Source organism: Eurypyga helias, unplaced genomic scaffold (genome assembly GCF_000690775.1).
Source record: "Eurypyga helias isolate BGI_N326 unplaced genomic scaffold, ASM69077v1 scaffold256, whole genome shotgun sequence".
In the NCBI taxonomy this organism is placed as follows: Eukaryota; Metazoa; Chordata; class Aves; order Eurypygiformes; family Eurypygidae; genus Eurypyga; species Eurypyga helias.
In genome coordinates, this window is record NW_010257117.1 from 55132 (window position 1) to 81870 (window position 26739).

At 38.5% G+C, this 26739-nt stretch overlaps 1 protein-coding gene across 1 annotated transcript in view; it reads right to left on the minus strand.

Moving 5' to 3' along the window:
• MMS22L (MMS22-like, DNA repair protein) overlaps positions 1-26739 on the minus strand; it is a gene marked incomplete at its 5' end in the record, with an annotated part of 82685 nt that overhangs the window by 53769 nt on the left and 2177 nt on the right. The window contains 9 exons of the mRNA XM_010153887.1: positions 2544-2606; positions 8847-9026; positions 10485-10598; positions 15140-15270; positions 17235-17328; positions 18336-18513; positions 18610-18697; positions 22343-22395; positions 25519-25644. Coding sequence (XP_010152189.1) covers positions 2544-2606; positions 8847-9026; positions 10485-10598; positions 15140-15270; positions 17235-17328; positions 18336-18513; positions 18610-18697; positions 22343-22395; positions 25519-25644 — 1027 coding nt within the window. The remainder of the gene's footprint in view (positions 1-2543; positions 2607-8846; positions 9027-10484; positions 10599-15139; positions 15271-17234; positions 17329-18335; positions 18514-18609; positions 18698-22342; positions 22396-25518; positions 25645-26739) is intronic.

The following is a 26739-nucleotide window of genomic DNA, read 5'->3' on the forward strand; positions in this document are numbered from 1 at the left end:
GAATACCTCACGTAACTAGTTTAGCCATCAATGTCCTTTTTTGTGGTACAGATGGAAGATCTTTCACATGAGTAATGTGCGAAGGATATATTCAAGGAAGTAGCACTTTACACGTGTCCAGGTACCCATTACTGCTCCAATACAGCCCACAGAGTATTCTTTGCTTCCCAGTTCCATTGGTACCCTAACCTGGACAACACCTTCGCATCCTTTCCTTGCTCAGACACAGGTTGGCTATATCCTTAGAAAGATGGAGTGCCTACCTGGAGACATGACAGAGCAGCACCCCTCTGCAACCTTCACCTGGACATGGGCATCTTCCCCAAGAAGTCTTTATCAGCCCCAAAAATCAGGCAAATGCTGGATAAAGATGGCTCAGGCTCTCTGCCGCCCGCAGTCAGGCTGCCCTCTCTGTGCTGGGGATCACTAAACTCAACAGTTTCACTGAAACTACCCAAATGCTGCAGTTTTAAATGGTGGTTATTAATTTTTGCATCCCAATACTTAGCTGTCTTAAGGACGTTGAAAGCTAACTCAAGTTTTAATTCAAAGGTGATGGTTCTTTTCTTTCATGATGCTCCCTTAGCCTAAAAATCCACATGTGCAACAGTGCCTATTAAATCACCTTTTCACAACACAAAAATTGCAGCCCGCATGAATAAACTCACTCAGCAGATACTTCAAAAATACAAAAGCATAAGATAAAAGGTGAGAGCAGCTATATGAAGCTGAGAGACCAACAGAAGAGATGGACATGCCCAATGGTAAAAGACAACCTTCTTCCTAGACACCATCAAGAAGGCTGGTGAGCTGGCAGAGGAAGCAGGATGCGTTTTCCAATAGAAGTAGCTGCATGCAGTTGTGCATGCCCATACAGGGACTAGTGCTCTCCAAGGAGCATTTCCTACAAGCAGCTAACTCCATAATGCAAGAAAAAACACTGAACAACAACAACCACCAAAAAAAAAAAAAAAAAGAAGGAAGTAAACTCAATGGCTCCTTAGATGGTTGGTAATAGTTGCAAACATCCTTGGCAAACGAGGGTTCGTTTTAATTCCAGCAGTGGTTGCCTTTGGAAATGGAAACAGATATTTGCCTCATACTACTGTGTCATGATTGACTCACTATTCAAATCTTCTGAACTTGGCCACCTAGCTGCCTTTCTAAACTGTCCACAGTTCAATACTTGTTTACCAGAAGCATCAGAAAGCTGTGTATTTTACATATATTCAACTTCAGACTAATCTTTGTTCAAAATAATAAACATTCAAAAGAAAAGAGGAATATTTTGAAGAAAACTAGCTACAAGCATCCTCTTACTGATTCTCAGGTTGCTGACATACAGAGGATGCAATGAAAGAAGGTGGTTAATAAGCTGCTGTACATCTCTCCAGTTTCTCTCACAGAATGGAAAGCATCCAATAAATGATGTCATCACTACAGTTTTAATGTATATGCACAGTGCGTGTATTCAGTTACACACTGTAAAATCACTCAAAAGGACTTAAACTTTTAAGCTGAAAGACCACATAAACAAATATTAAAGTTCAGGTATAGCATAGTTTTTCAACTTTTTAATACCCTATCTATTGTTTCAACTCTCCTAACAACTACCAAACATCTTTTTACAAAAACTGTAGTTGTAACGAGTATTGTTCTATGCTCCAGCTTCAACCACAACTACTACTGCATGAGTAAGGCAGTAATAATAATAATAATAAAAAAATAACTGATTCCTCTTCTGCTTTCAACCACAGAAATTTGCAGGATTTTTTTTTTTTACTTCAGCTGAGACCAAACACAAAAATAAACGTTTATTCTGGTCTTAAGTGTAAACAAATTATTTTTATAGGTGTTGCTGATACAACAATTGGTACCATGCAACTTCGGAACAAATTTACAGAGCAGCAACGTAACATATTTAAAAACATGATGAACAGCATATTTGAAAGCATTTTAAAAGGAGGTCAATTCTGACCTCTGGGCCATGAAGCATTGCATTAACAGTTCTGCAGAAAGAAAAATGATAAGGTATGAAATGAGTGCTCAGAAACTAGAAGCTTATCAGTAAGAGTTTGATTCAAGCCTGTAAGACAAATTGCTCAGCAAGGCAAGTCACCTTCCCGCTGTGACGAGGATATAGCTGAATTTTCAATGCAACTGACTATCTCCCTCATCATGTCTCCTCAACTTGATATCCTTACATTCAGTATCTGGTTTACATTTTCTAAGCATCCAGTTCTTATTCTGAATACATCTTGTCAGAGTAGCCATATACCTACCCTTCCAGGATAATTATCTTTTTCCTTTATCTGACAATTTAGCATCAAGCACAACCACTTTAAAGCAAGTGTAACTGCTAACAAAGAAAGAACTGTATACTGCCATAGCTCAGCTACGTCAAGGATATTCATTTACCTGTGATAAAAACACTAGAATTCCAAAAATACACTTGTTAGTTGGACTTTGTTTCATGCACTGTCTTTTCCTGAAAGCATCCCTGACACTTTACTTGTTCATTATTTCTTCCTTTACACACTTACTTGAGCATCAGTGGATTTTTTAAGGAGTTCTTCCACAAATTTCCAATTGGATTCCTTCTGTTTCTGAAAAATAATGATTATCAGCATGAAATAGCATTTATATTTCTCACAGGAATAATTATGCAATAACAAGAAAATAAGCAGGCAAAAGATTTCCAGAAATATTTAATGTCATGACAGCATACTGTAGTCATCATTGAAAACAGCTTTTTTGTTTTATGAATATAATTGATACCTACCCTAAAATTTAGGCCTCAAAACCAAATAAAGAATACACAACTTAAACTGGTTTAAAGTGGTTCATTTGCAATCCCAACCTTCCCTCCTAGTAACGAAGCAAAACATTCAAGCATTTTTGATTAGTACAAGCAGTAAGTACGTCTTACATTTTTTTCTTTAACATTAAAAGGAAGATGCAAGGGGTAAGAAGGAGGAAAAGGTACAACCTCAACTTTCTAGGTTTTTTTCCTTTTCAATGAAAAAGCACTTTTAACTCATTTTTCCTAGGCCAAACACTAAGGATTGTTCTGGTCAATTTGGTAAGGAGTTGGTCAGATAGTAATGGCCTATATAGATATAAAAACTATAGGGTAGGTCAAATATAGCTCATATTTCATATTCCTCAGCTTAGGAAGATAAATGACTATCCATTTGAATCAACCAGACCATGCTAGTGAAGTAAAAGAATTACATAAAATATTAAACGGGAAGAAAAAAAATATTTAGGCAAAGTGGGAAAGAAAAGGATAGAAGGTTTTGCAACTAAGGCTATTTCCCAGGAAAATAATAAAGGAGACCAAACCAACATACATACAGTTCTAGGAGGTCCAAAAATCATCTCTTATACTGTTATGTATACAGCTTGTGTAGGTAACTAGAGATGTGAACATAGTACTTTCATCATTGTCCTGCCTTACCCATTCCCTCCACTATCACAACAGTTAAGCCCTGTAAATTATTCTGCAGATATCTATCCTTTAAATGTCTACAGAGCTTACAATATCTTATGCTTTGGTAACTGAAATACAACTACTTTCCAGCAGCAACACCATTCTGCTCCATCTCCTCTGCTACTGGCAACACTACTTAATGTTGTGACTTGGTGACAATTCCACACAGAACTCTAGAGAGTACAGAGAGAATTTTGAAGATGAGCTCTTTAAAAAGATGCACTGATATTTATGTAACACAATTTAACTACTTGGTGGCTTTACATTTTTGCATGGTAAGAAAGGCAGAATTCTGAAAAATTGCTCATGGTAGCAAGTCCCAGTCTGTACATTACGAATGGAAGGACAGATCTGCAGAAAGTTACACTAAAGCTGTGATTTCATGATTCAGGAACTTAAGCAGTATCAGTTAAGGAGTTCCCACTGCTTCCTCCTCCTCCTGCCAGCTGCTCTTCCTGCCCTCACAGCTGCAGTATGTTACTGCTCAGTTGTCCCGGTACTTCTGTTTGTAGGACACAGTGTGAACCAAATCAGTGAATTGATCTGATCTGATCAGTGAACTGATCTGATCTCCCAAGCTTTAGGAGAGAATAAACGAATGAAAAAGGGAGGAGAGCCTGACCTAGGTCATAGAATAAAGCCACAAATAATTATGCCAGAACAGCGGAGGGCATATCATGCCTAGGATGGTAAACAGGACTTCCTAAACTGTTCTGGATGCCAAAGCCTTTGTATCATGAAACCAGCGCTAGCATCCTGTCAGAAGGAGAGGCCACAGCATCTACAAGTAGCCAAGGAGTAAAGACAGCACTTCAGTAATGAGTAAAACCCAGAAGGTGCACAGTTAGCATTCCCACACAGTTCTGGCTAGTATTTATGTCAGATTTCTATTTTGACTGCTGTATTTCAGAGCTTTATGTTATGTGAATACCTACACATTGGCATGGTCCTACTGCAGACTCCAAGTAAAGCTACTCAACTGCTCAAAAGGCAGATTTATCAGAGATGAGTAGATATTAGGAGTGATGCTAAATGGCTATGAGACTTCTGAATGTCTAGATCGGCCTGCTCAGAACATACTTTTAGCACTTCCATAGACCAAGGACATGTGATTTATATTGATGTTTATTGACAAAGTTCCAGATCAGCTGCAGTATGCAGATCGCCTTACAAGATCTGTGCAAACTCCTGACACCAACTGGAGTCGATTACAAGAGTGCATCCAGGTTCAGCGCAACCCAGGAAGGAATGACACCAACCACCTGCTGCACTCGTTTCTTAGCTTCAATTGCCTCTATCTCTTAACAGACTTGCTTCATTCAAATCCCACTAAATTTGCATCCTAACAGTATTCCCCGCTACACTGGCAATATGGCATGGCAACTGTTTACAATCCATCCCTGTCAGAGTACGTAGAATCTACATCTCTTGCTCCAAACCTGCTGGCTTACAAGATCCTCCCTCCACCCCCAAAGAGTCCTACCATCAACAGAACATGGAAGCTTTACAGTGCATAAAAGTGCTGCTAAAAGCAAAAACTTGAGCTGAGACCCTCTGGGTTCTCAGGCAGAAACATTTGCAAGGACCAACAGCTGACTACCTGAAGAGCCGTACCAGGCTCCTCAGCTGGAAGTCCATGTTTGCATATCTTGCCACATAGTCACTTCAGATTATTCTATTCAAAGGCAAGAATTCTTAGCCCCAAGTAACTCTGCCTATATTTCCCTAGCCCAGAGTAGATTGAAAGTGACCCCTGCAATGTTCAGAAGTAGCAAATTTTCTCATCAGGTCCCATTTGGTTTTTAAATGTACAAATCCTGCTTTTCAGAAGAGTGAAGTGGGACCTGGATGTGGGGTTATGGAAAGAGACATATACCGTACATCCCTCCTAACAGTCTCTAGGAAACCGGACCAAAATTTTCTAGTTTCAAAAAATGGTTTCATGTGTGTGAAATATATATTCAATATATGTGAATTATTGCATATTTGAAATTACGTTATATGAGATAAGGGGGGAAAATAAAAAGAAGCAAGTCTGAAACCTATTTAGAATTTTAAAAGCTTTCATAATAACCTCAAGGCGATGCAGACCACATTAAAAAATTGAAAATCTTCCATAGATGACATAGGCTTAGAGGCAATTTTTGCTACAGAGCACATGAATAACCATCATTATGACACATCACCCTCCCACCTCTGATCACAGTTAATTAAAAGAAAGCATGTGTCATGAAGCTATCACATCAGATGTTTAAGCAACAAAACGGGACTACATTGAGCCCTGATGTAATTCCACTGACTTCACAAATTTATATCACGGACTATTTTATCTTACAACGTTCAAAGAATGTTTGAGGCTGTAACTGGGGGGCTCAGGAGACACACCTAAAGAAATGGTTACCATCAACTATCTATGACAGATTACATTCTTGTGGGGTGTGAAAAGGTAATGTTACTGATGGATTTTTCCTTTTTTTTTTTTAACCACCCACAGCACTTAAGAGATCAGGGATCCCTGGACAAACTCGCAGCCACACTCAGAGAAAGCAAAGCTAACAGATTGGACATAAAGACTACTGGAAACATCAGAGGAGCATGTACAGGATGGTCTCAATCTTTTCTCAATTCTCTTCTCTCAGATGGGCAGGAGAATAATTAATATTTAATCTTGGGCAAGTCACTTCCTGTCACTGCGCCTCAGATTCCTACTCTAAAATAAGAACAACAGGAATCCTTTCTTCCATTCTATGTCCGTTTGGCTTATTTAAACAATATAGTGCCTGGGGTAAAAAATAATCTCTCACAAGACTAAATACATAGTATGGATCAGTAGGAAAGAGAGGAAAAAAATCCAATGATCAAAGTAAATAGTATCATTGCACTTTGATTATGGCATAAAGTATAAGAAACGTGGGATAAATGTCTGCTTCACACTGGCTTCTGTATTCGACCTGGGAATAACCTTTCCTCTCCATCTAAGTTCCTCTAATAACCAGGAAGCATAGTAATTCTATCTTCCCAATGCCCCTCTGAAATACAATATGGACTGTGGTCCTCCCCCACTACCACAGTAATGGGGCAAAAGCAAAGGAAGCTTGAAACAACTTTCCGTGTGACAATCAGACGTGGCCTGTAATTTTACACTATATGAATGGGGAAGAAGTTGCTTCATTTTGCCATGGTATTATTAGAAAAGACTGAATCACATGATAGTGAGCAGCCTGCCACAGGATCCTAAAGGATTTGTCAACCCACATGCAGCAGAAGCATAAACATCCCTCATTCATCAAGTCCTCTAGTCACCAGCACTGGTCATTAGTTTGTCAACTAAGCATTCAAGCACTACGTTAGCACACCTCACACCTTCCCCATCCCCTTTTTTTTTTTTTTGACAAACCAGGTAATTTGCAAGAGAAAAATCAATGAAAGTAACCCTTACTTCTATCAGAAAGTCTAATTTTACTTAGGATTAAAAAGCATTCACAGAAGTTCAACATTTTCATTCCTTCTTTGTTGATACACTAATGCTTTTAAAGATCTAAGGACGGAGGGAGGGAGATCTTAAGTTACCAAAACAAATTGATATGATGTGATCAGACCCTTCCTTCTTTAAAGATCTGAAGTTCACAAACATGTTTAAAGGTTTTAACCTTTTGGCCTAAGTCAGGAGGGGAAACCATAGTAAAGATTTTAACAGAAAAAGGATGTGACCTTTCCAATTTTAATACACACTATTAAATTACAAACAATAAAAGATACTTCACAAGAAAGGGCAATTAAGCCCAATTTGCAGAAGGAGACATATATAGCTCATGTTTGTCAAACCAGGGAATATAAGCAATCTACCTGAAACGTACAAAAACCACCACAACAAAAAAACCCTCACAACGAGGAAACAAAAGCACCCAAACACAACTACAATGAAGCAAAAGAAGAGAACAGAAGGAGGGATGACAGAAGGTGGCATGACCTGATTTCTCCTAGTGCCAAAAACACTACCAGACAAAAAAACCCCAAACAAATAACATAAAACCCATTACATTTCTGGGTCTTCAGCTATCTCTTTAGAGTGAGCTGACTAGAAGCCATAGTCAATTAAAAAAAATTGGCAGCATTCATTCCTCTCAAAATGGATTCATTGCCTCAGCCACTGTCTATTTCCTTCCCAATTAATGATAAGAAACTTAAAACTAGGCAGGATGAACCTCAGAGTAAGAGACTGAAAGACGGGTCAGGATTTACACGACCCCAGAACTGCAAAAACTGCAGCAAGGTCTTTGAAGGAATTTAACACATCAGTACCAAGTATGGCCTTACATACATCTCACAGGTCAGGAATGGCATGTGCAGGTCTCATCCACGCCCCTTACAGAACCCATGGTAACGGTAAGTCCCTCACAGTGAGATTCACAGACAAGAACCTGATTAATCAGACACTAGCCTGCCCAGCCAGCAGGAAAATCTAAGGCCATCTTCTAAAAGCAAATGTTTTGGAATTTACTGCCAGAAATTCCTAAACTGCAGCTTGAATTCAAGTTTTATTAGACAGTGTCTATTGGTACTACACCAACACAGAAAATTAAGCTGTGTACACAAACATACAATGCTGTGATGCAAAGGGAATGCAATTAGGCAGAATGGAATTTATCCAGAGCAGAACTACCACCTTTTGACAAAAAAGTGGCATTAACAAATGGGTTTAAATTAAAAGAGGGTAGATTAAGACTGAACATCAAGAAGAAATTCTTCATGGAGAGGGTGGGGAGGCACTGGAACAGGTTGCCCAGAGAAGCTGTGGATGCCCCATCCCTGGAAGTGTTCAAGGCCAGGCTGGATGAGGCTTCGAGCAACCTGGTCTAGTGGAAGGTGTCCCTGCTCATGGCAGGGGGGTTGGAACTCCATGGTCTTTAAGGTCCCTTCCAACCCAAACCATGCTCTGGTTCTACTAACTACAGAGTCAGTGTTTGAGGTTTGTACTTCATACGGTACAATGTAACATGTTCAGTTCCTAAAACAACAAACCCAGTGAAGCATTTATGCTGCAGGCAGACAGTCTTAAAACATATGCTACATCATTAAGTATATGTGCTACTAACCAGCTGGGATATTTTAAGTTTCCTTAATACAGTAGTCTACTGAATATCTGGTATATAACATGAATACATCAAAGGCTCCTGGAGCATTTACTAAAAGTACACCTTACCACCACCAACATTAAAGGACCTTTTTTTAAAGAGTGTGAAAATTCCTGTATTACAACATGAATTTTTTTCTGTCAACAAAAATAATTAGCAAAGTTAGAGACCTAAATAAATTCTAATGCTTTTATGTATTTAGAAAAAATCATACCCACCTTTTCATCTAGATTTCCATTACGGTCAAACTGGTAGAGTGATGCCAGATGAGTAATAATCCACCAGCTAAAACTCAATGGGTCTTTACACTGGATTGCTTCTAACCCAGACGTCCTTTCAGAACTATCTGGCCTTTCAAACATATTCTTTAGAGTTTTGTTCACCAAGCTCCAGAAACACTGTAGAAAATGCAAAAGTAAATTTTTACTGTGTTGAATAACAGCCTATGTTAACAATTTCCTCTACATACTGTCCTATTGGTTAATTTGCTTTTACAGAGAACAAGCAAGATGACAGTCATCTAAAGAAAATAACAAAAAATGGTGTTTGGTATTACCAGAAAAAACCTGGAGCTACTTTAGAATGTCCCTTCTCGAAGGCAAAATTACAAGCTGATGGAATGATGATGTGCAGATGGGGTGGTGCACAAACACTCATACGAGAGACACTAGAGTTCTTTAACAAAGACTTTTTATATCTGATTATATACAATGTCCTAGTGTCAGACTAACCTAAACAAGAAAAAGACAGTAGTAGATGGTAGATAAACAGTCCGAAATACAGCAAACTGAGGTTCAAATTCCCTGTTTTGTTCCAACTCTGCTACTGTGAAGGACTTCATTCTATACTAAGCGAACAGTACTCATTGCACAGATCACAGCTTTGGTTTTTAGAAAAATTATTTCAGAAAAATTTCAAATGATTTTGATGACACTTCCTAATATTCATTCAGAGAAACATCAGCTCAATCCTAAGAGCAGAAAGAAAAATCAACACACTGGAAGATACCAGTAAAGGAAAACTTAAAAAAAGGAAACATCAATATGCAGTACATAAAATCATATGGCCACCTAATCCATACTTTGAATACTGCATGCGATCTTGGTACTCAGATACTCAAAACAGGATGTAGTCGAATGAAAAAGGTTCAGAGAAGGATGCAAAGATGCCCATGGGTAAAGAATGGCACTTGTGAAAAGAATGACTGAACGCAGTTAAGACTCCTCAGACTAGAAAAGGCAGAAGGTAGGAGATACCAAAAAAAAAACCACCCACAACTGAAGAGGCATATAAAGTCATATTGGTGTAAGGAAGGAGAAGAGGCTTTTCCAATAAAGGTATAAGGAGGCATCAAAAGAAGTCAGACGCTATAAGATTTAAAAACAAAACCCAGTTTGTTCTTGAATAGGTAGTTGAGGTACAGGCATTCACGGGCGAGATTGATCACTGGTCTGACTGTACCTGTTTCTCTAATGCCTGGGGAGGAATCATTGCACGGCATAACACATAAATTGCAAATAATAATACCTTAAAATCAGCAAAGATAGTTTCTTTTCTTTTGTTCTACCATACAACTTCCACAGTCTGCTCCTTTGCTTTCCTTAGCACAGGAGCACTCCTTACCAGTGCACTAGGTCACAACCACAGTACACTGCAAACCTAGAGTCAGGACTTGATGCACACTCAAGACGGCGGCCTAAAGCATCACAGTTAGCACGCAACCCTCCTAAAAAAAATGCAAAGTTCAGTTCTACCATCAGATACATGAACTAGTGCATTCATGGCAATCTGGGAACATCTGACAACTGTACTGCATATGTAACATGCATGTATATGTAACAGTATTCTTCCATTACCTCTGTGTGAGACCCTTTATTTCTGTGGTCCAGCAGCTGAATAAGTAGAATCCATAATTCTTTAATGCAGATACAGGGATAATGATGACTAGTAAGAGCCTCAGAAGGTCTCACCTGAAGAGCATATACAATAAAATTATTCAGAGAAGTGTTATTTTTGAAATTGCATTTCATGTACCAACATTTCCTCTGGTTTTGCTTCTTTGGTTGGTCGTGTGTTTTTGCAGTTAAATAATATACCCACAATTACATATTGGAAAGTGCATTATTTCATTAACACCAAAAATATATCTCTCATACAACAAAGACTGTTTACTAATTCTACCTAAGTTATAGGCTGTGCTATTTCTTAGTTTCTTCTGAGCCACTTTCAAACATTATTTAATCAAATGAAGATAGGTTTCTGAGGCCTAAATGAAAATGAATTGCAATAAATACTGATTCACTGTCTGACAGTAGTGAAAAGAGAAAATGACTGATTAGATTTTCTTGATGTCCTTGGGAAGATAAGAAAAAGATTTAAAATTATTTAATAGTTGTTATTGCTATTTTTAACTGAAAATCCTTAATGACTAGTCATAATGCTAGTAGAAAATGTTTTTGTTGGCATGAGGATGTTAATGTTCCCACAACACTTCACAAAATCTGCTTTTCGGTAAATTTACTGCAAGGCATTCTTTTAATATGCAAAAAACAGCATATTTCAAGTCATGTACGTTATTTGATTACTATTCCATATTTAACAAAATTCACTCAAACTGATGGATTTCAAATGCAAAGTAGTCTTCTTGTGATTCATTTTTCAGTCTTACATCCCCTGAATTGTGAAACAAAATAAGCAAAACAGCAAAAGGAAGTGCTAAATACATAAAAATCCTCTGTACGCTTTAACGTTTTTAAGACCTATCAGCACTACATTTAAAATCATCACAGTATAGACAAAACTTTACTTGCTTTGTCTTAGGACCTATGAATCCACTGAATTGTATTCAGAAGTGGTAAAAACAGAAACCTTTGGTTAAGTAACATAATTCAGCACATTTTACCTTCAGTAAGGACACAATAGCAGAAAAGTAGAAAGAAAAGAGGCAAGACAAAGCAGGTCATAATTTATCCCTAAACAATGATTAGTCTAAGTTTGAATAATCAACCTACACCCCTCTAAAGCAATAAAAAGACACTGGGCGACTAGTTTAGCCAACTAACTCCTAGACACGAAGAGCTGATGAGATGAATCCTGAATTTTTATAGCCTCATGCTCTTCCTGATCCATTCATGCACAACTATTCTCGAATCACACTGGTACTTAAAATAATTTCTGAGTTTGGAAACCTAACGGTGTAAATGAAAAATTAAATCAAAACATGCAATGCCAATGACAGCAGCTGTGGGAAACAGACATTACAGAAGTGGGAGTGAATGACTAATAACCACACAATTAAAAGAAGAAATATATCACTACTAGTTTCAAATCTGTATGACATTCTATAAGGATACAGAATTTTTATTTATCATCCACCTTTAGAATAATAGGTTTACAACTACTGTTTTCAGACAGCTCCAAATCAGGTTTAAACACTGAACACTTCATTATAAATATGAGTTTATGTGTGTCTATAACTGTGACACTGGTTTTCTCTACAAAGAACCCTGCTTATGTTATGAAATTGCCAGGATGGACCCTGACAATCAAATTAAGAACATCAGGTGGTAAAAACTGGAATATTTAAAATAATTCTATTATTCTCATCCTGCATAAGCTGTGTGGAGTTCTTCATATGCCCATGCCTCCTCATGCATCTAAAGATGCGTTATGGGAGTCTCTCAACAACCCGGATCAATCTTATGTAAATATTATCTTCAGAATAAATATCAGTGTGACCACTAAAGTCTATTTAAAAAAAAATAAATCATTATTTAACTACTAACTTCCCAGAATTCTAGCACTTCAAAAATATTCTGGTTATGACTCACTGTCCTGGTCCCAGGCAGCAACAAGCTGCTCTCCTAGGGCCAGTCTATAAGATTTTGTTTCATTCCATAATACATCAAGCTGAGTGGTCACTGTTACCCCCCGTACCGGTGGTGCTGGGAGTGGGCCGGGGGGGAAGCTTGCGGAGGCTGGACCTGAAAGGTGTGGGGGTGTGTTTTTTGTCTCTCTCGGCAGCGCAGTCTTTGTCCAGACCTCATGTCGGGCGATTAGCAGGCAGTTAGCATCTTTTATCAGACAGACGGCTCTGGGAAGGGGCAGTTGAAGGTTTTCTTTCCCCCTGCTCTCGGCTCCCGGGCTCAGGGAAGGGGGTTTTCTCGTCGGGGGCTTGGGTGTTACTTGCTGTCCTGGAACCTGGCTGTGTCCACCCACAGGTGGTGAGATCCTGTATCATTTGTTCTATTTTTCTGTTCTTCTAATTACTTATTAGCAATAGCATTGTTAGCAACTCCGTAAGTTTCATTTATATAATTAAATAGTTCTTATCTCAGCTTTCTACGAGCCTCCCTTGTGGTTTTTTTTTCCCCTGACCCTTCCTCACTAGGAGTGAGGGGGGGGTGGAGTGGTAGAGCAAGTGGTGGTGCTTAATTGCCAGACAGGGCTAAACCAGGACACTCATCAACAAAGCAGAAGAGATCCCTCAGAAAGGGGCAGTCTACTTATTACAGTCTTACTTACACAAAAGTAACACAGGAGGTTTTTATGGAAATATTAGGTGCACAAACTGTCTTGCAAGCGAGTTTCAGGCCTTTTACATGGAGTACCAGTTGCTGCAGCAACTAGGTTTCGTCATCTACTATCTGCATCGACTACTGCGTTCTTCTACAAGACAGCAGGATCTCTTCTGCAGGAAATGTGCAGTAACCATCCAGGATGGACTTTGGCTAGTAGTATCAAAGCAAGTCACCATACAGACATTCATTAGACTAAGGTTAACCAAGATCCTCTTCAGAGATAGCCTGGATCTCCTTTTGCAATGTCCTGCATTCAGTATCTTAGTAGGAAGTGTTATAACCTCAAAATGTGGTACTGTTGGGGCGCTAAAGCTCTGGTGCTAGAGATGTGCTGCTGAAAACAGAAAGTGTCCAAGAACATGTATTTCTCTGCTAAATCTATCTCAGAGCACAATGGGTTCAGCATATGATCCAAGTCGAAAGTCTTGATTCCAGAGCTGCCCAAGAAACAGATCTGAAAATACGAATGTGGAGGATTAATTTATGTCCCTCCTTCCAAGGACACCCACATATGTTAAGCACTGTGCTTCTCAATACTTTCAGCCAAAGCTTAATGACATGTTTCAGTGATGAGCTGACAGTGTCATCTATTACAGGTATCAGCTGTGTTTTGAACGATTTTGAGGGATGTTATTTCCATTACTGGATTACAGCAATGAATGCATACTAGGGGAGGCACTGACTGAAGATCCATCGCAGGTTCAAGTCCCCCTTCAGAAATCAATCTCAAATAGAACTAGTTCAAGCTGTGCGGCCCAAGCCTAGGGAGAGCTGAAGAGAGAGCAGTGGCAAAACAAGCTTCTCTTTGTAATATGGCCCTCTGAAAGTCAGATGAATTTTAGCATTTTAGTATCTGACATGTCAAAGCCTATCATCAAGCACAATGCTCAACAGATACTATTTGAATCTCCCTTTAAAAAAAATTACTCTCATCTATTTGCCTTTGATGGGGGAGGAGGTTGCAGTATTATCTGATAATTTCGTAGATCAAAACTGATTTTAAAACGTTACAGAGTTCTCTACAGAAAGATAGTTTAAAAGAACATTTATCAAATGCTACTACAGCAATTCCTCTCCCCTCCAAAAAAACAAACAAACAAACAAAACCACCACCAATCCATCAGTAATATGAAAGGAGGAGGACTCCATTTTTCATGTCTTCGTACTAGGAAGACATACGTTATACAGTGGTCACTGCTACTTATTCTCAGAGTCCGGTCCTGCACTCATGTATCACACACACCCATCTAAAGCAGGCTTCACCATGACAGTCGAAGGAGATTACGCAGCTCTTTTGCTGGCTGCTGTATGGAGCTATTATGACTTTCTAGCTTTGGAGTGCTCAAAAGAAGTGAGAAAAACACTGCAGCTACAGAAAGTAAGAAAAAGGAAGGAAAAGAGAAGGGCAAGTTTTCCCTTGACAAACATAAAAGAGCTGTAACAGAAAGATGAGGTTGCAGAAATAGGAGCAGCACAACAATAAAGTGTGATGTGACATTCTGTAAGTGTCCAGTTAGCTTGCTGCCAGGATTAGTTACTCTGTTTTTGCTCCTGTCGAGAGTTTGAAAAGAGGTTTGGTTTGGGGATTTTTTTTTTTTTTTGCATCTATAGCTCTAAAGCTTTTAGACTATGCCATGTTTGGCATCAAACCTGGAACACTGAACTTGGGAAATGTGGCACTCACTTCTGCTCTGTACACAGTGCATTTCAATATTACTCTCTCATTCAACTGGCAGATGGTCATGAATAAATATAACACAATTTGAGCTCCTAACAAATAACACTCTTTAAAATATGGAGATACAAAGCCATACATAACATTTAAAACTTAGCAGTAGGAAGTCATCTATGCATCGGTGCAGTATCTGATTCATACAGTTCCCAATACAAGCATCTAACTGCCTGTGTGCTACGTAAAGAAAAAGTGTTACCTTTATATACTTGTTGATGGACAAGCTTATTAAATCAGATATGATATTTCCACAGTGTGTTTCAAATAAACTGATACTGGTTAAATTCTCTCCAGTTAGATTTATGAAATGGTTAGCATACACAACTTGTCCTAAAAGACAAAAGAAAATGAGACCTATTTAGTACTGGGTTTGGCTGTTGGAATACAAGACGACAGGAATTTTTTTTCCTATTCTATATATTTTACAATTGGTTTGTTGAAATGTACAAACTCATTTGGGAAAGTTCATACATTCTAAGTTCAAAGTAGTCCATTATTACACTGAAGTCTGGTATTCTTCTGGTTGACAGTAAAATAAGCTGGCACTTTACACCCTTCTATTGGCAGAGTTTTTGCAGTGGAATAAAGATTTATTTATCTGTAAGTTCCTCTTTCTCACATGCCAGTGCGCATGTTCTGAAATCATGACATGTTTTGCGGATATACAAGTTGATGACAAACAATTCTGGAGAGGTCTAACACTTCCCTTTGGATGTGTTGATGTAAAAAGCTGGTGTGATCATGTTCCAACTTGAGCATTTGCAGACATGAGCACAGATAAAATGGTAAAGTTAAGAGGCTGTAAGATCTTATCCCACAAGCCTTCCCACAGTACAACTCCCTTGACATCAGTGGAACATAAGATATGTAGAACAAGCCTGTATTTTATTCTTGGAAATGCAGGGTGAAGCCCTGAACCCACTACTCTGACACAGGTCTCAGCAGTGTGAAGTTTCCACTCGGCTTACTTTACATAATGAGATAAGAACTTAAGAAATTCTACAAGACACATAAGAATACAAGACAAGATAATATATGCAGAGATACTCCTGTCTTCACGAGTAAATTCTCTTGTTAAAAAGCACGAGCTTTCTCTTATGAAAACAGATTGCTGCATTATTACTCAGAACTTTCTCTAGAAATAAATAAATATAGAATTCTGGACAAATAATTACCTCCAACAGTTGTCCTATCCTTCCTCCAAAAGGTCCCAAAAAAGGAAAACAGGTTATCCCACAATGGATCATAAAAGAAATTTAGAATTACAGAACAAATAGCCAACCCACACATTATACAGTAACAGAGACATGCAGAAACAGTGAAGATGCATTAATCCAAATGAGGCTGTGTTGTGACAACACTCAAAGCAGGCGAAAGCTAATCCAAGAGTTCATATTCTGTACCAGTTACCCGGCCTAAACATACAGTGCATTCTTTCCAGACCTCAATGTCACTCCAGCTGTTGCAATTCCTACATGGCCATATATTGAAAATAATTGGGAGGGGGGAGGTTTGATTGTATTGATATAATGATTATAGAAAAAACCCAACACTTTTGTGATTTATTTTGCTAGCATGGACTGGAACAATACACAATTCCTACAAAGCAAATAAAGTTATCATCTTTATTTTAACAATTATTCTTTAGCAAACTGAACTACTGTGAAGTAGGGTTCTTCAATTGCATTCCATGACCTTTTTTATCTAGCTTCTCTGAACAGCTTACTCTTATCAATCTACTTTTTGCCCTTTTAAAAGCTTTCAAGAAAAAGCTATTGCCTTGCCCTTTTCTTGCTGTACTTTTACAAGCTCCTCTGACTGAGGCTTTTTCCTTTGCCCAGTATTTTGTTAGTGTCGCATACAGCTAACAATGTGAACTATCTATCTGTTCTGAAATTCTTTTATTCTAGTCCATCCTTGGACACTTTTCCTACATTTTTTTTTTTTCATAGAAAGGCTGTTCACTGTTACGTATTCAGGATCTCTGCAAATTCATTTTTATTCGTGATGCCAAAAAGATGTATTGTTATTAAATACTTAGTACATTGTAAGCATCAGCGGAGAACAAACTTCATAATCTTGGTCAAGTTTTGAGAGAACAAATTCCTAATACCATTTCATTTAACTTGAGCTACCTGAAGATTCACAAAGAACCTGTTTTCACAATATTTGAGTTTACCCAATTAAATATAGCTATGCTTAAACACCACCAAAAGTAGCCAATGATTCTGGACAAATTAAGATGAGAAATCTAGGAAAGTCAGATGTACAAGAAAAAAAACCTGTATACTTACTCATCATTTTTTCACCGAGGATGTGAAGAATTTCCAATACTAGCCAATGAATATCCAAGTGGAGGTGTAGTAAATGCCATGATGGGGGAAAGACCTGTGATCAGAAATACATACTGTTTTTATTTTTAACATTTCTTTAGTGAATTCTGGATACTGTACTAAGACACGTGAAGATGGGCATACATTTTGCCTGCACTGCACAATATGGGTAGTTGATCAAAAAGACTGCAGCATACAAACATGCCATTCAGGTTAAGTAAAAAAGAACACAAACAAAAAACCTTCGTGACAATTAATCCTGTCTGCAGAGGATGTTCATGAAGTCTTTAATCTGATCTAAACTACAATTTAAACACAATGTCTTGATTCAAGCTTGACAGATTACAAACCTCTTAGTTATTCTTTCGAGAAAAATATTAGGTAGCACACAAACTGCTGTAGTAAGTTGTGCTCCTAAAATAATTCCAAAATTTCAGTACTGTCTTCCTTTAAGTTTACTTGAAATTACTGGTTCTTTCATCAGCTCAACAGTGGCCCTACTGACAAGCTAAACAAACAGAAAGATTAAAAATGCTGCTTCTTAGTGGATCATTCCTCTCCAGATACTACTTCATACAACCCAAGACTGAAATTCTTTTTTTTTTCTCTAGAAGATTTGAGAGCATTAGTTATTATACGTATGCACAAATCTTAACAGTGTATACTTCGCTAGCATTTAATGTTGCAGCGCCTACTTCCATGACTGCACTTTTCTTCTTAATAAGCATGATCTTTTCCTATTTTGAGTCAAATTTCAGAGTGTGCTTTTAAAGAAGGGTCCCTCCTACTGGGAAGCTCAGAAATTTTAACCATCAATAAGGACAAACAACGAGGAATTTTTTAAACATGCTATGCTAATTCAAGCCAACTTATCTACCTGTAATTGGTATTATCATTTTAGTGCAGGAGGAATTCTAAAAGCTGTAAAACATAAAAACAACAACAGAAAATCCAGAGCTCAGGAGTCAGCCTGAAGAAAGATTAATTCTTATTCACCTAAAATTTATCAACTTGACTGTGTACTGTTATGCAAAAAAATTTAAAGTTATAAAAGACATCAACCTTTGCCTGATGTTGAATAGTAAATGCTGCCAGGACACTACTAGGGAGTTCACAAAGGTGACCAATGTGCATGGTCAAAGCATGAAGCTCTTCCACCAACATCGATGGCAACTGCGCTTCTAGTTCTTCATATGGGTGGAGCATTCCATCATTTTCTACTTCAGGAGGTTGCAGGTACCTGAATGCACACACACAGACACACAGTCAGAAGATGGACAAGAAGCAGCAAGACAAAGCTCAGCACTTAAGTCAGTAGATTGTGTGCAAATCTCACCTGAAGATGAAAACTTTCACGTAATGCAGAAACTCAATACATTGATGCCTGATGCTCTCTGCTTCAGAGTGTAAGTTTGCAGCTTGACCTGAAGTAAAAGAGATCAACAGCTTAAAGCAGATGTGCCCACACTGTGACTCACGTAACACATGGATTCCCCACTGTAACGCCACCCTCTTTTCTGAGGACAACTTGGGAAGCGGCTGGTGGCAAACACCCACTTCTAAATGTCACCTTGCCAGAGCGATATGTGCTTTACCTTATCATCTCAGATACATATCCATGTACAGAGGGAAAAGAAGGCATCCAGTCCCCCAGGGAAGGTGGCATAGGCAAGCAATCAGTGGGAGAAGAAATCATTCAGCCCTAATGCCCTGCTCCCTGTCTGCTTTCAAGACACCTTCAGAAAAGATGTGTGATACAATTTCTCAGCATCCTTTTCTCTTGGGGGACTTAGGCAAGTGGAGTTATTTGAAAACACAGAATCATAGAATGGTTTGGGTTGGAAGGGACCTTAAAGATCATCTAGTCCCACCCCCCCTGCCATGGGCAGGGACACCTTCCACTAGACCAGGTTGCTCAAAGCCTCATCCAGCCTGGCCTTGAACACTTCCAGGATGGGGCATCCACAACATCTCCTGGCAAGCTGTTCCAGTCCCTCACCACCCTCTCTGTGAAGAACTTCTTCCTGATATCTAATCTAAACCTCCCTGCTTTCAATTTAAACATGCTTTGTAACTTCTCTTCCTAGGAAGCATCACATTTTTGCCCAGTGCCTTAAGATGCGTAATGCTAACGGCCGTCCATTCACAATCCTGTAGGCTGCTTTTCACTCGCAGCTCTGTACCCTTTCAGCCAGATATGTGGCTATGTGTCTCCTTTGCTTTCTGAACCTGTTGTTTGCATGGCGTTATCCTCTTTATCTTTCAACTGCAATCTCAAACACCGTTGTTGCAGCAGAGATTGGTTGGAAGCTACTGTCACCAGTGTGAGAATGACTCCTTATTTATTCCAACACCTTACCTTGCAGCTTTCAGTTTATATTTATGCTTACATTAAAGAAAGCAATTTTTGGGCCACTCACTTCAAGGTCACTGAGGTGCTGTTACATGTCCAGCGAAGGGCAAGGGAGCTGGGGAAAGGTCTAGAGCACAAGTCCTGTGAGAGGCAGCTGAGGTTGTTTAGCCTGGAGAAAGGGGAACTCAGGAAAGACCTTACCGCACTCTACAGCTACCTGAAAGGAGGTTGCAGAGAGGTGGGTGTTGGTCCCTTCTTCAAGTGACAGGACAAAAGGAAATGGCCTCAAGTTGCATCAGGGAAGGTTTAGATTGGATATTAGGAAAAAATTCTTCACTGAAAGGGTTAGGCATTGGAATGGGCTGTCCAAGCACATGGTTGAGTCACCATCCCTGGAAGTATTTAAGAGACAAGGTGCTGATGGACATGGTTTAGTGGTGATATTAGCAGTGCTAGATTAATGGTCCGACTTGAAGATCTGAAAGGCCCTTTTCCAACCTAAACAATTCTATGATTCTATGATACTTAGTGCATAACAAAACAGACACCGTCATTTAAATACCCAATAACTACTGCCCAATAATATATATCTAAAAATGCTTAGCAACCAGTCAGCCTGCAACACTTGCACCGGATTAAGCATGTGCTAATCGTTGTTAAAAGCATCATAAATGGGAACAGCAAATGAGGACTTTGAGCAGGCCCCAGTCAAAATGTATCACACTAGAGGAGATATGTGGCAAAACTCTGTCACCTACTGCACTGAACTGCATGTCCAGGGAAAGCCTTTGCTCCTCTTCCCAGCTGGCCACTGGAGAGTCTTCTCTTCCCTTTTCTCACTCACTCTCTACCCCCATCCACTCCAGGTAACCTTGAAGTTCACCAATGCCACTTGTTACAGACACCAGAAATAAAGTTTTATGTATATAAGCCTATCTCAACATCTTTTGAGCCACAACAATCACTGAATGAACCACATCAACTGGTAAAGGTACCATAATATTCCAGTATACAGCCTGCCCCCACCACATAAGAAGCCAGAGGATCTGCCACGGTAATGAGCCATAGGTTTAGAGGCTCAAATAACTCTGTTCTGAAGGAATTATTTATAGACATTACTGTACCTTTGTGGTAGTAACAAATAGCTTATCCTAAGTTCTTGGAAGTTCTGTTTAAGCAAACTTTAATATCACAGTATTTCATTACAAAAATGTTGTGCATACGTCATAAATCATTGAGCAATGAAATAAGTGGAACAAAACAGTAACAGTAGAGGGTTAAGAACAGATCACGCATTTTCAGAAAAAGACAATACAACACACAGCATAAGAAAATATTTTGATGTGGCTTCCAAATTACACAGTTCTCAGGACCAGGTCTCCAAAGCTCACTAAGACTGATGGAAATCAAATGCATGATATTGATATCTGCATAAACATATATGCACAACAACCATTTACTGAGCTAAAACTCTAAACTGGGGTTCTCAACAGTGTCAGTAGTGCATTGATCTAAGACATCAATAATACCTAACATCACACTACCTGATCATTTCTAGTTATCGTCATAACACCCCTCTGCTACTAGCCTGCTTGTATCAAGGGGAAACTGAGTCACAGATGTATTAGTTACTTGCCCTAAGTCACAAAGGAAGACTGGTGCAAAGCCCAAAATCAAACCTTCTTTTTAATAGATTGTTTGACAAGAGGAAGAATAGGATACGGAGAAGCAGCAGATGCTTCAATTTAAGGGAAAAAGTACTACAGAAGAATAACTTGGTGTCCAGCTACCATATAAAAGTTCAAATGTAATATAAAATAAGGCTATTTCCACTTATGTATTAAATGTCAGCAAAATTAGACTTTTAAGATACAATCAACAAAAGCATATGAAAGAAGCTTGATGATAAATTCATACCAATGATTTAAATGGCAGAGCATGAAAATATTAAACAAAAATAATAATCCTGAGTAAAAAAATCACTAGTACTCTTAGAACACTAACAATTTATCCACAACGAGAAGATACTACAGTTTATTTCTGAGTAATTACTGAACTTCTCAACTTGCTAAGTAATTCAGCCTTCAAACTTACAATAAGCCCAAGGCTGCAATAATCCTTCAGAAACATACTGCTTCTCATGCCTTAGTATTTAATTGAAACAAAGCTTTTGTAGCAATCCCATTTTATCGATCCTGCTGCGAAGATAAATTAAGTTTGTAAGTAACTCTAAACTAAGGAAATATAACTAACTTCTTTAAATGTAAGCCAACCGAACACTGAAAAAAGTCCCAATCCACTACCTTTGTAACTAAAATAGTTATTAGGAGTTTTGATGCAACTTTCCATTTTTAATTAAACCGGTTAAGAGTTTTGCCAAATACTACCTTAGGGGTGACATCTTAGCTCAAATCCAATTCATGTGAAATTTCTCATTACAGTCAGGATTGCCCTGTGCACCTACTACACCGGCACATCTGGTTCCATATTGACTCACAACTTTTCCACTATCTATTTTCACTCTACTTTGCATCACTTGGTTGCTTCTGTTTGTACCATTACTGCAGATTTATGCTGGTTGCATGCTGTCCTACAGCATGCTCCATGAGTGCCCGGTCAGAGTCAAAGCACAAGTGTGATCTCTGGTAATATACTTCTGTAATAAAAAGGTAGCCAGATACCTATCCCAATGTCAAATTAAATGTGTTAAACTTACCAAAATCAGATGAACTCATTTCTACTAGGTTTTCCAGTCTGTACATCTGTTGCCTAATTAAAGGAATACAAAGGTTTATGGTACTTATATAGTTAGAAGTTGTTTGACTACATTTTAGTATGGTCTAAATAGAACAGGGAGAGGTGAGAGTTGTTCCTTGCTTTGTATTTCTGAAAAGCTTACAGAAAGTTGACTTAGGGAAGAGTGTTAGTGGAAGGCCACAGACACATCCAGGTGTGGAGGGATGACAGTGGAGAGAATTTTGGCTTGTCTTCAAAACATTAAACAGAATAACAGCAAATACAAAATTAAATAAATACTGGGGTGGGGGGGAAAACCCCACACAAAAATCTCAAAAGTCATGCTCTGCAAGTGATCTTTCCACAAGCGTAATTCAGCTTCGTATCTGACCACAGAATAAACCTGAAAGTTGGCTGTCATGGCATACAGACAGTATACACTGAATTAATTCATTTGTGAATGAGCACTAGTAAATTCTGACAGAGGCTTTTGCCACTTCCTCCTTAGTGTGGCCTGCTGCTTAACTTGAGCACAAAACGTAAACAGCAACAAATATAGAGTAGAAAGAGACTATCTCCAGAAAACTTAAAAATGCTTTCAGTTTTGGTGGGGAGGGAGAGCATTTTTAAAGAAGCTGCTAACTGCCACTGCAAACGAAAATTTAAAAAAAAGCTGTAACATAGGTTAAGTACTGAGCCATATTCTGCAACAAATGTTATTTTCAAGTGGTCTTCAAGTATAGTCTCCAGAGAGATAACATGGTACTAAACCGAATACATGAAAAGTGCAACTGTGTAAGACAGACTTTTGAAAAAAAAAAAAAAAGCTGCATAAATTGAGGAAGGAGTTCTCTGCCTCATTTCTTACACAGTCAAACCAGCAACTACTGAAGGCTTCAAAAACGGGATATCTGGATCCAACCCATATCAAATGTTCTTATGAAAAATCTGGAAACTATTAAGTGCCCACAAGGATCCCAAAACCCAGATTGTAATCTGCATATTAAAAGGCAGGGACACATTACAATTATCTCCCTTAGCTCTTCCTTGCTTGGATAAAATCACGTTAGCTACACAAAATTACTTTCAGCCATTTAGGTGGCTTGTCTGGGCTTTTGTTTGTTTTGTTTTGAAATCAGAGCTGAATTTCTGCATGAATTTTATAAGTATTTCAACCATGTAGAAAGGAAGTCTAAAGCAAGAGGACTCTATGAAAGAGGGCTGTTAAAGCTGTAGACGACTCTCCGCTGATCTGACAAAAGACAGAATACAGTGATCTGATAAAATAAAAGCACAAAGTGGGCATGAGAAGCGCAAAGATATCATCAGTTAAATAAATAACTTTAATTTCAATTTGCATTTGTACCTCAAAGATTGATCCTCATGGTTGTTAATCATTATATCATTTGATTTGCAAATAAATATTCTGATAGTTAAACTGGTACTTCTGTTTATTAATGGAAGATATATATCTTAATATACCCACTTAAATGGTTAAATAGGTCTTACTCCCTTTTACTCACACATCTTCAATCACATTAAAAAAATCACAGGTAAGAATTTTTTACTGTGTAATTAATGTTTTTAACTTGCAGTTCTGATGTATAATATTATTTATTACAATATTTTTAAATATTAAATAAAATCTAATGTTTACAGACATTAAAACAAACTAGGTTTCTTTAAGCACGCATTTGAACATGGATATTTTTATATTATATAGATGTACTTTATAAATTGAACTATTTACAACCACCTTGTACTCAAGAATGATTATAATTTGTACTTAACACATCATTCCTACAATGGGAAAAGGAGTTTCCTGACTTTCGGTTGTGTACTGACTGGTCTGTAAGTGAAAGTGTTCCATTTTATGACTGAACAAATGAACTGAAAGAGAGAATATCTTTGCTGAGGGACTCGTCAAACCAAAAGACAGCTCATAGCCAAGAGTTAGCTGAAATCCATTATTCCTACCGGTTCAGTAGGTTTTAAAACATGTATAGCTTGAATAACTTAAAAAACACATTAAAATACATTATGCCTTATGTTCATCTCTGTTACAATTACAGAGCAGTTTATATTACAGAACAAAAGATTATTGAATTCAAGAGATCAACTACATTGCTGTCTCACTGCCAGTGATTTTATGTTAATAAACAGTTAATAAACAGATCAGAATAAATGCTGGAAGGGATACAGTGTTTCTTTTAACTAAGTTATCTACCTATTTCCTTCACTATCAGATTTGTTATTTTTTTTAAATCACAGTGAAGTCAAAGCTTGCCTCAAACAAGTAAAGGTAAATAATACTGGTTTTAATATACCTCCTGTCATCTATGCCATCGTGTTTCAATAAACCAGACCCTATTAATGATGTTTCACATCATGCCCTTGGTCATACCCTAAAGGGATGGAAGAATCCACTACAGTCGAATAAATGATGGAATATATCACATATATTTGTGGAATCATACAAAAGCTCTTCTCCCATCCACTCTCCGTATGTGCTGTACATCCTGAGGATTATCAGTAGCAAAGAGGATTATCGGTGATCTGTGTATTTGCATTGACCAGATTAAACATCTACATTGGATTAGTCAAACATTGAGTAACTGTATCTGAAGAGATTGCTGAAGCTATCCTAATCCAAACAATTGAAGAAAGCGCTGCATCCAGCATTTACAGTATTTGATTTTTAACCTCCACTTTTCTTTATGTACAAAGGAGGACTTAAAATCGTCAAAAGACAATTTTAATTATATCAGTAGCATAATCTCATTCAAGGAAATTTTATGTAGTTTATTCATATATTCTAAAGCTAGAGCCTTGTAAATTAATCACAACACTGTTGTAATAACTATACTTAGGAATTTTTACCTGGTGATGGTTAAGATATGCACCACACTGCTTAAAAACTTACTATTAAGTCACATAACATTAAAAATCTGTGACAAAAAATTTACTTCTTCCCGTAATTCCATCTGTGTCTTATCCATCACTTACTGGAGTGACACATAATCTTTTGGATGTATTGCATGACCCACAGTCTTTTATGATTTTACTATCAAAAACTTAAAAAGGTTTGTTACATCCTTAAGGTGAGTATAATTACAGAAGTGGATTAATTATAAAAACACACCAACATTATCATACCTAAGTAATCCAAAGAGAAATCCACAGGATTCAACTAATGCTGTTTCAGTAACCCACTGAAAGCCAAACATTTCCACTACATCTTCTTCATAGTCATTTGGAGATGGATCTAGTCTCAGCAAAACCCTGTAAAACAGAGCCAACAATATTCATACATTCCTCAATAAGAAACTTACAGAATACAATATCTGCAGCTGCCTTGCATGTGACTGATATTTTATCAATATATCAGCAATGTATGCTGTATCTAGGAAGGAGCTGCAGCGCTCTCAAAAGACAGACTGTTATACCTTTTATATAATACATAAAACATGACAACTCCTAGCTTCAAGAGCATAAAAGCATGAGATAGTCACAGGACACAATATTAATAAACTACCATCTTGAAGCAGCTTCATCCTTATAAAGGGGCTGAGACACAACACACACTGTCCTTAACAGAAGAAGCTGCTACATTAGCTAACATGCTCCACCGTATGTTTGGAATCTCTCTCAGTGTGCACTTGTGGTGGGTGACCCTGGCTGGAGGCCAGGTGCCCACCAAAGCCGCTCTGTCACTGCCCTCCTCAGCTGAGCAGGGGAGAGAAATATAACAAAAGGCTCATGGGTCAAGGTAAGGACAGGGAGAGATCACTCACCAATTCCTGTCAGGGACAAAATTGACTCAACTTAGGGAAAATTAATTTAATTTATTACCAATCAAGTCAGGGTAGGATAAAAATAAATAAAACCAAATCTTAAAATACATTTTCCCCACCCCTCCCTTCTGTCTAGGCTCAGCTTTGCTCCCAGTTTCTCTACCTCCACCCTTCCAGCAGCACAGAGGATGGAGAATGAGGGCTGCAGCGAGTCCATCACAAGCTGTTTTTGCCGATGGTTCCTCCTCCCGAGGAGGACTCCTCACACTCTGCCCCTGCTCCAGCGTGGGGTCCCTCCCATGGGGGACAGTCCTCCACCAACTTCTCCAATGAGAGCCTTTCCCATGGGATTCAGTCCTTCACAAACTGCTGCAGCGTGGGTCCCTCCCATAGGGTGCAGCCCTTCAGGAGCAGCCTGCTCCAGCCTGGGTCCCCCGTGGGGTCACAAGCCCTGCCAGCAAACCTGCTCATGGAGCCTGCTCCTCTCACCACAGGGCCACAGGTCCTGCCAGGAGCCTGCTCCAGTGTGGGCTTCCCACAGGGTCACAGCATCCCTTGGGCATCACCCTGCTCCAGCATGGGA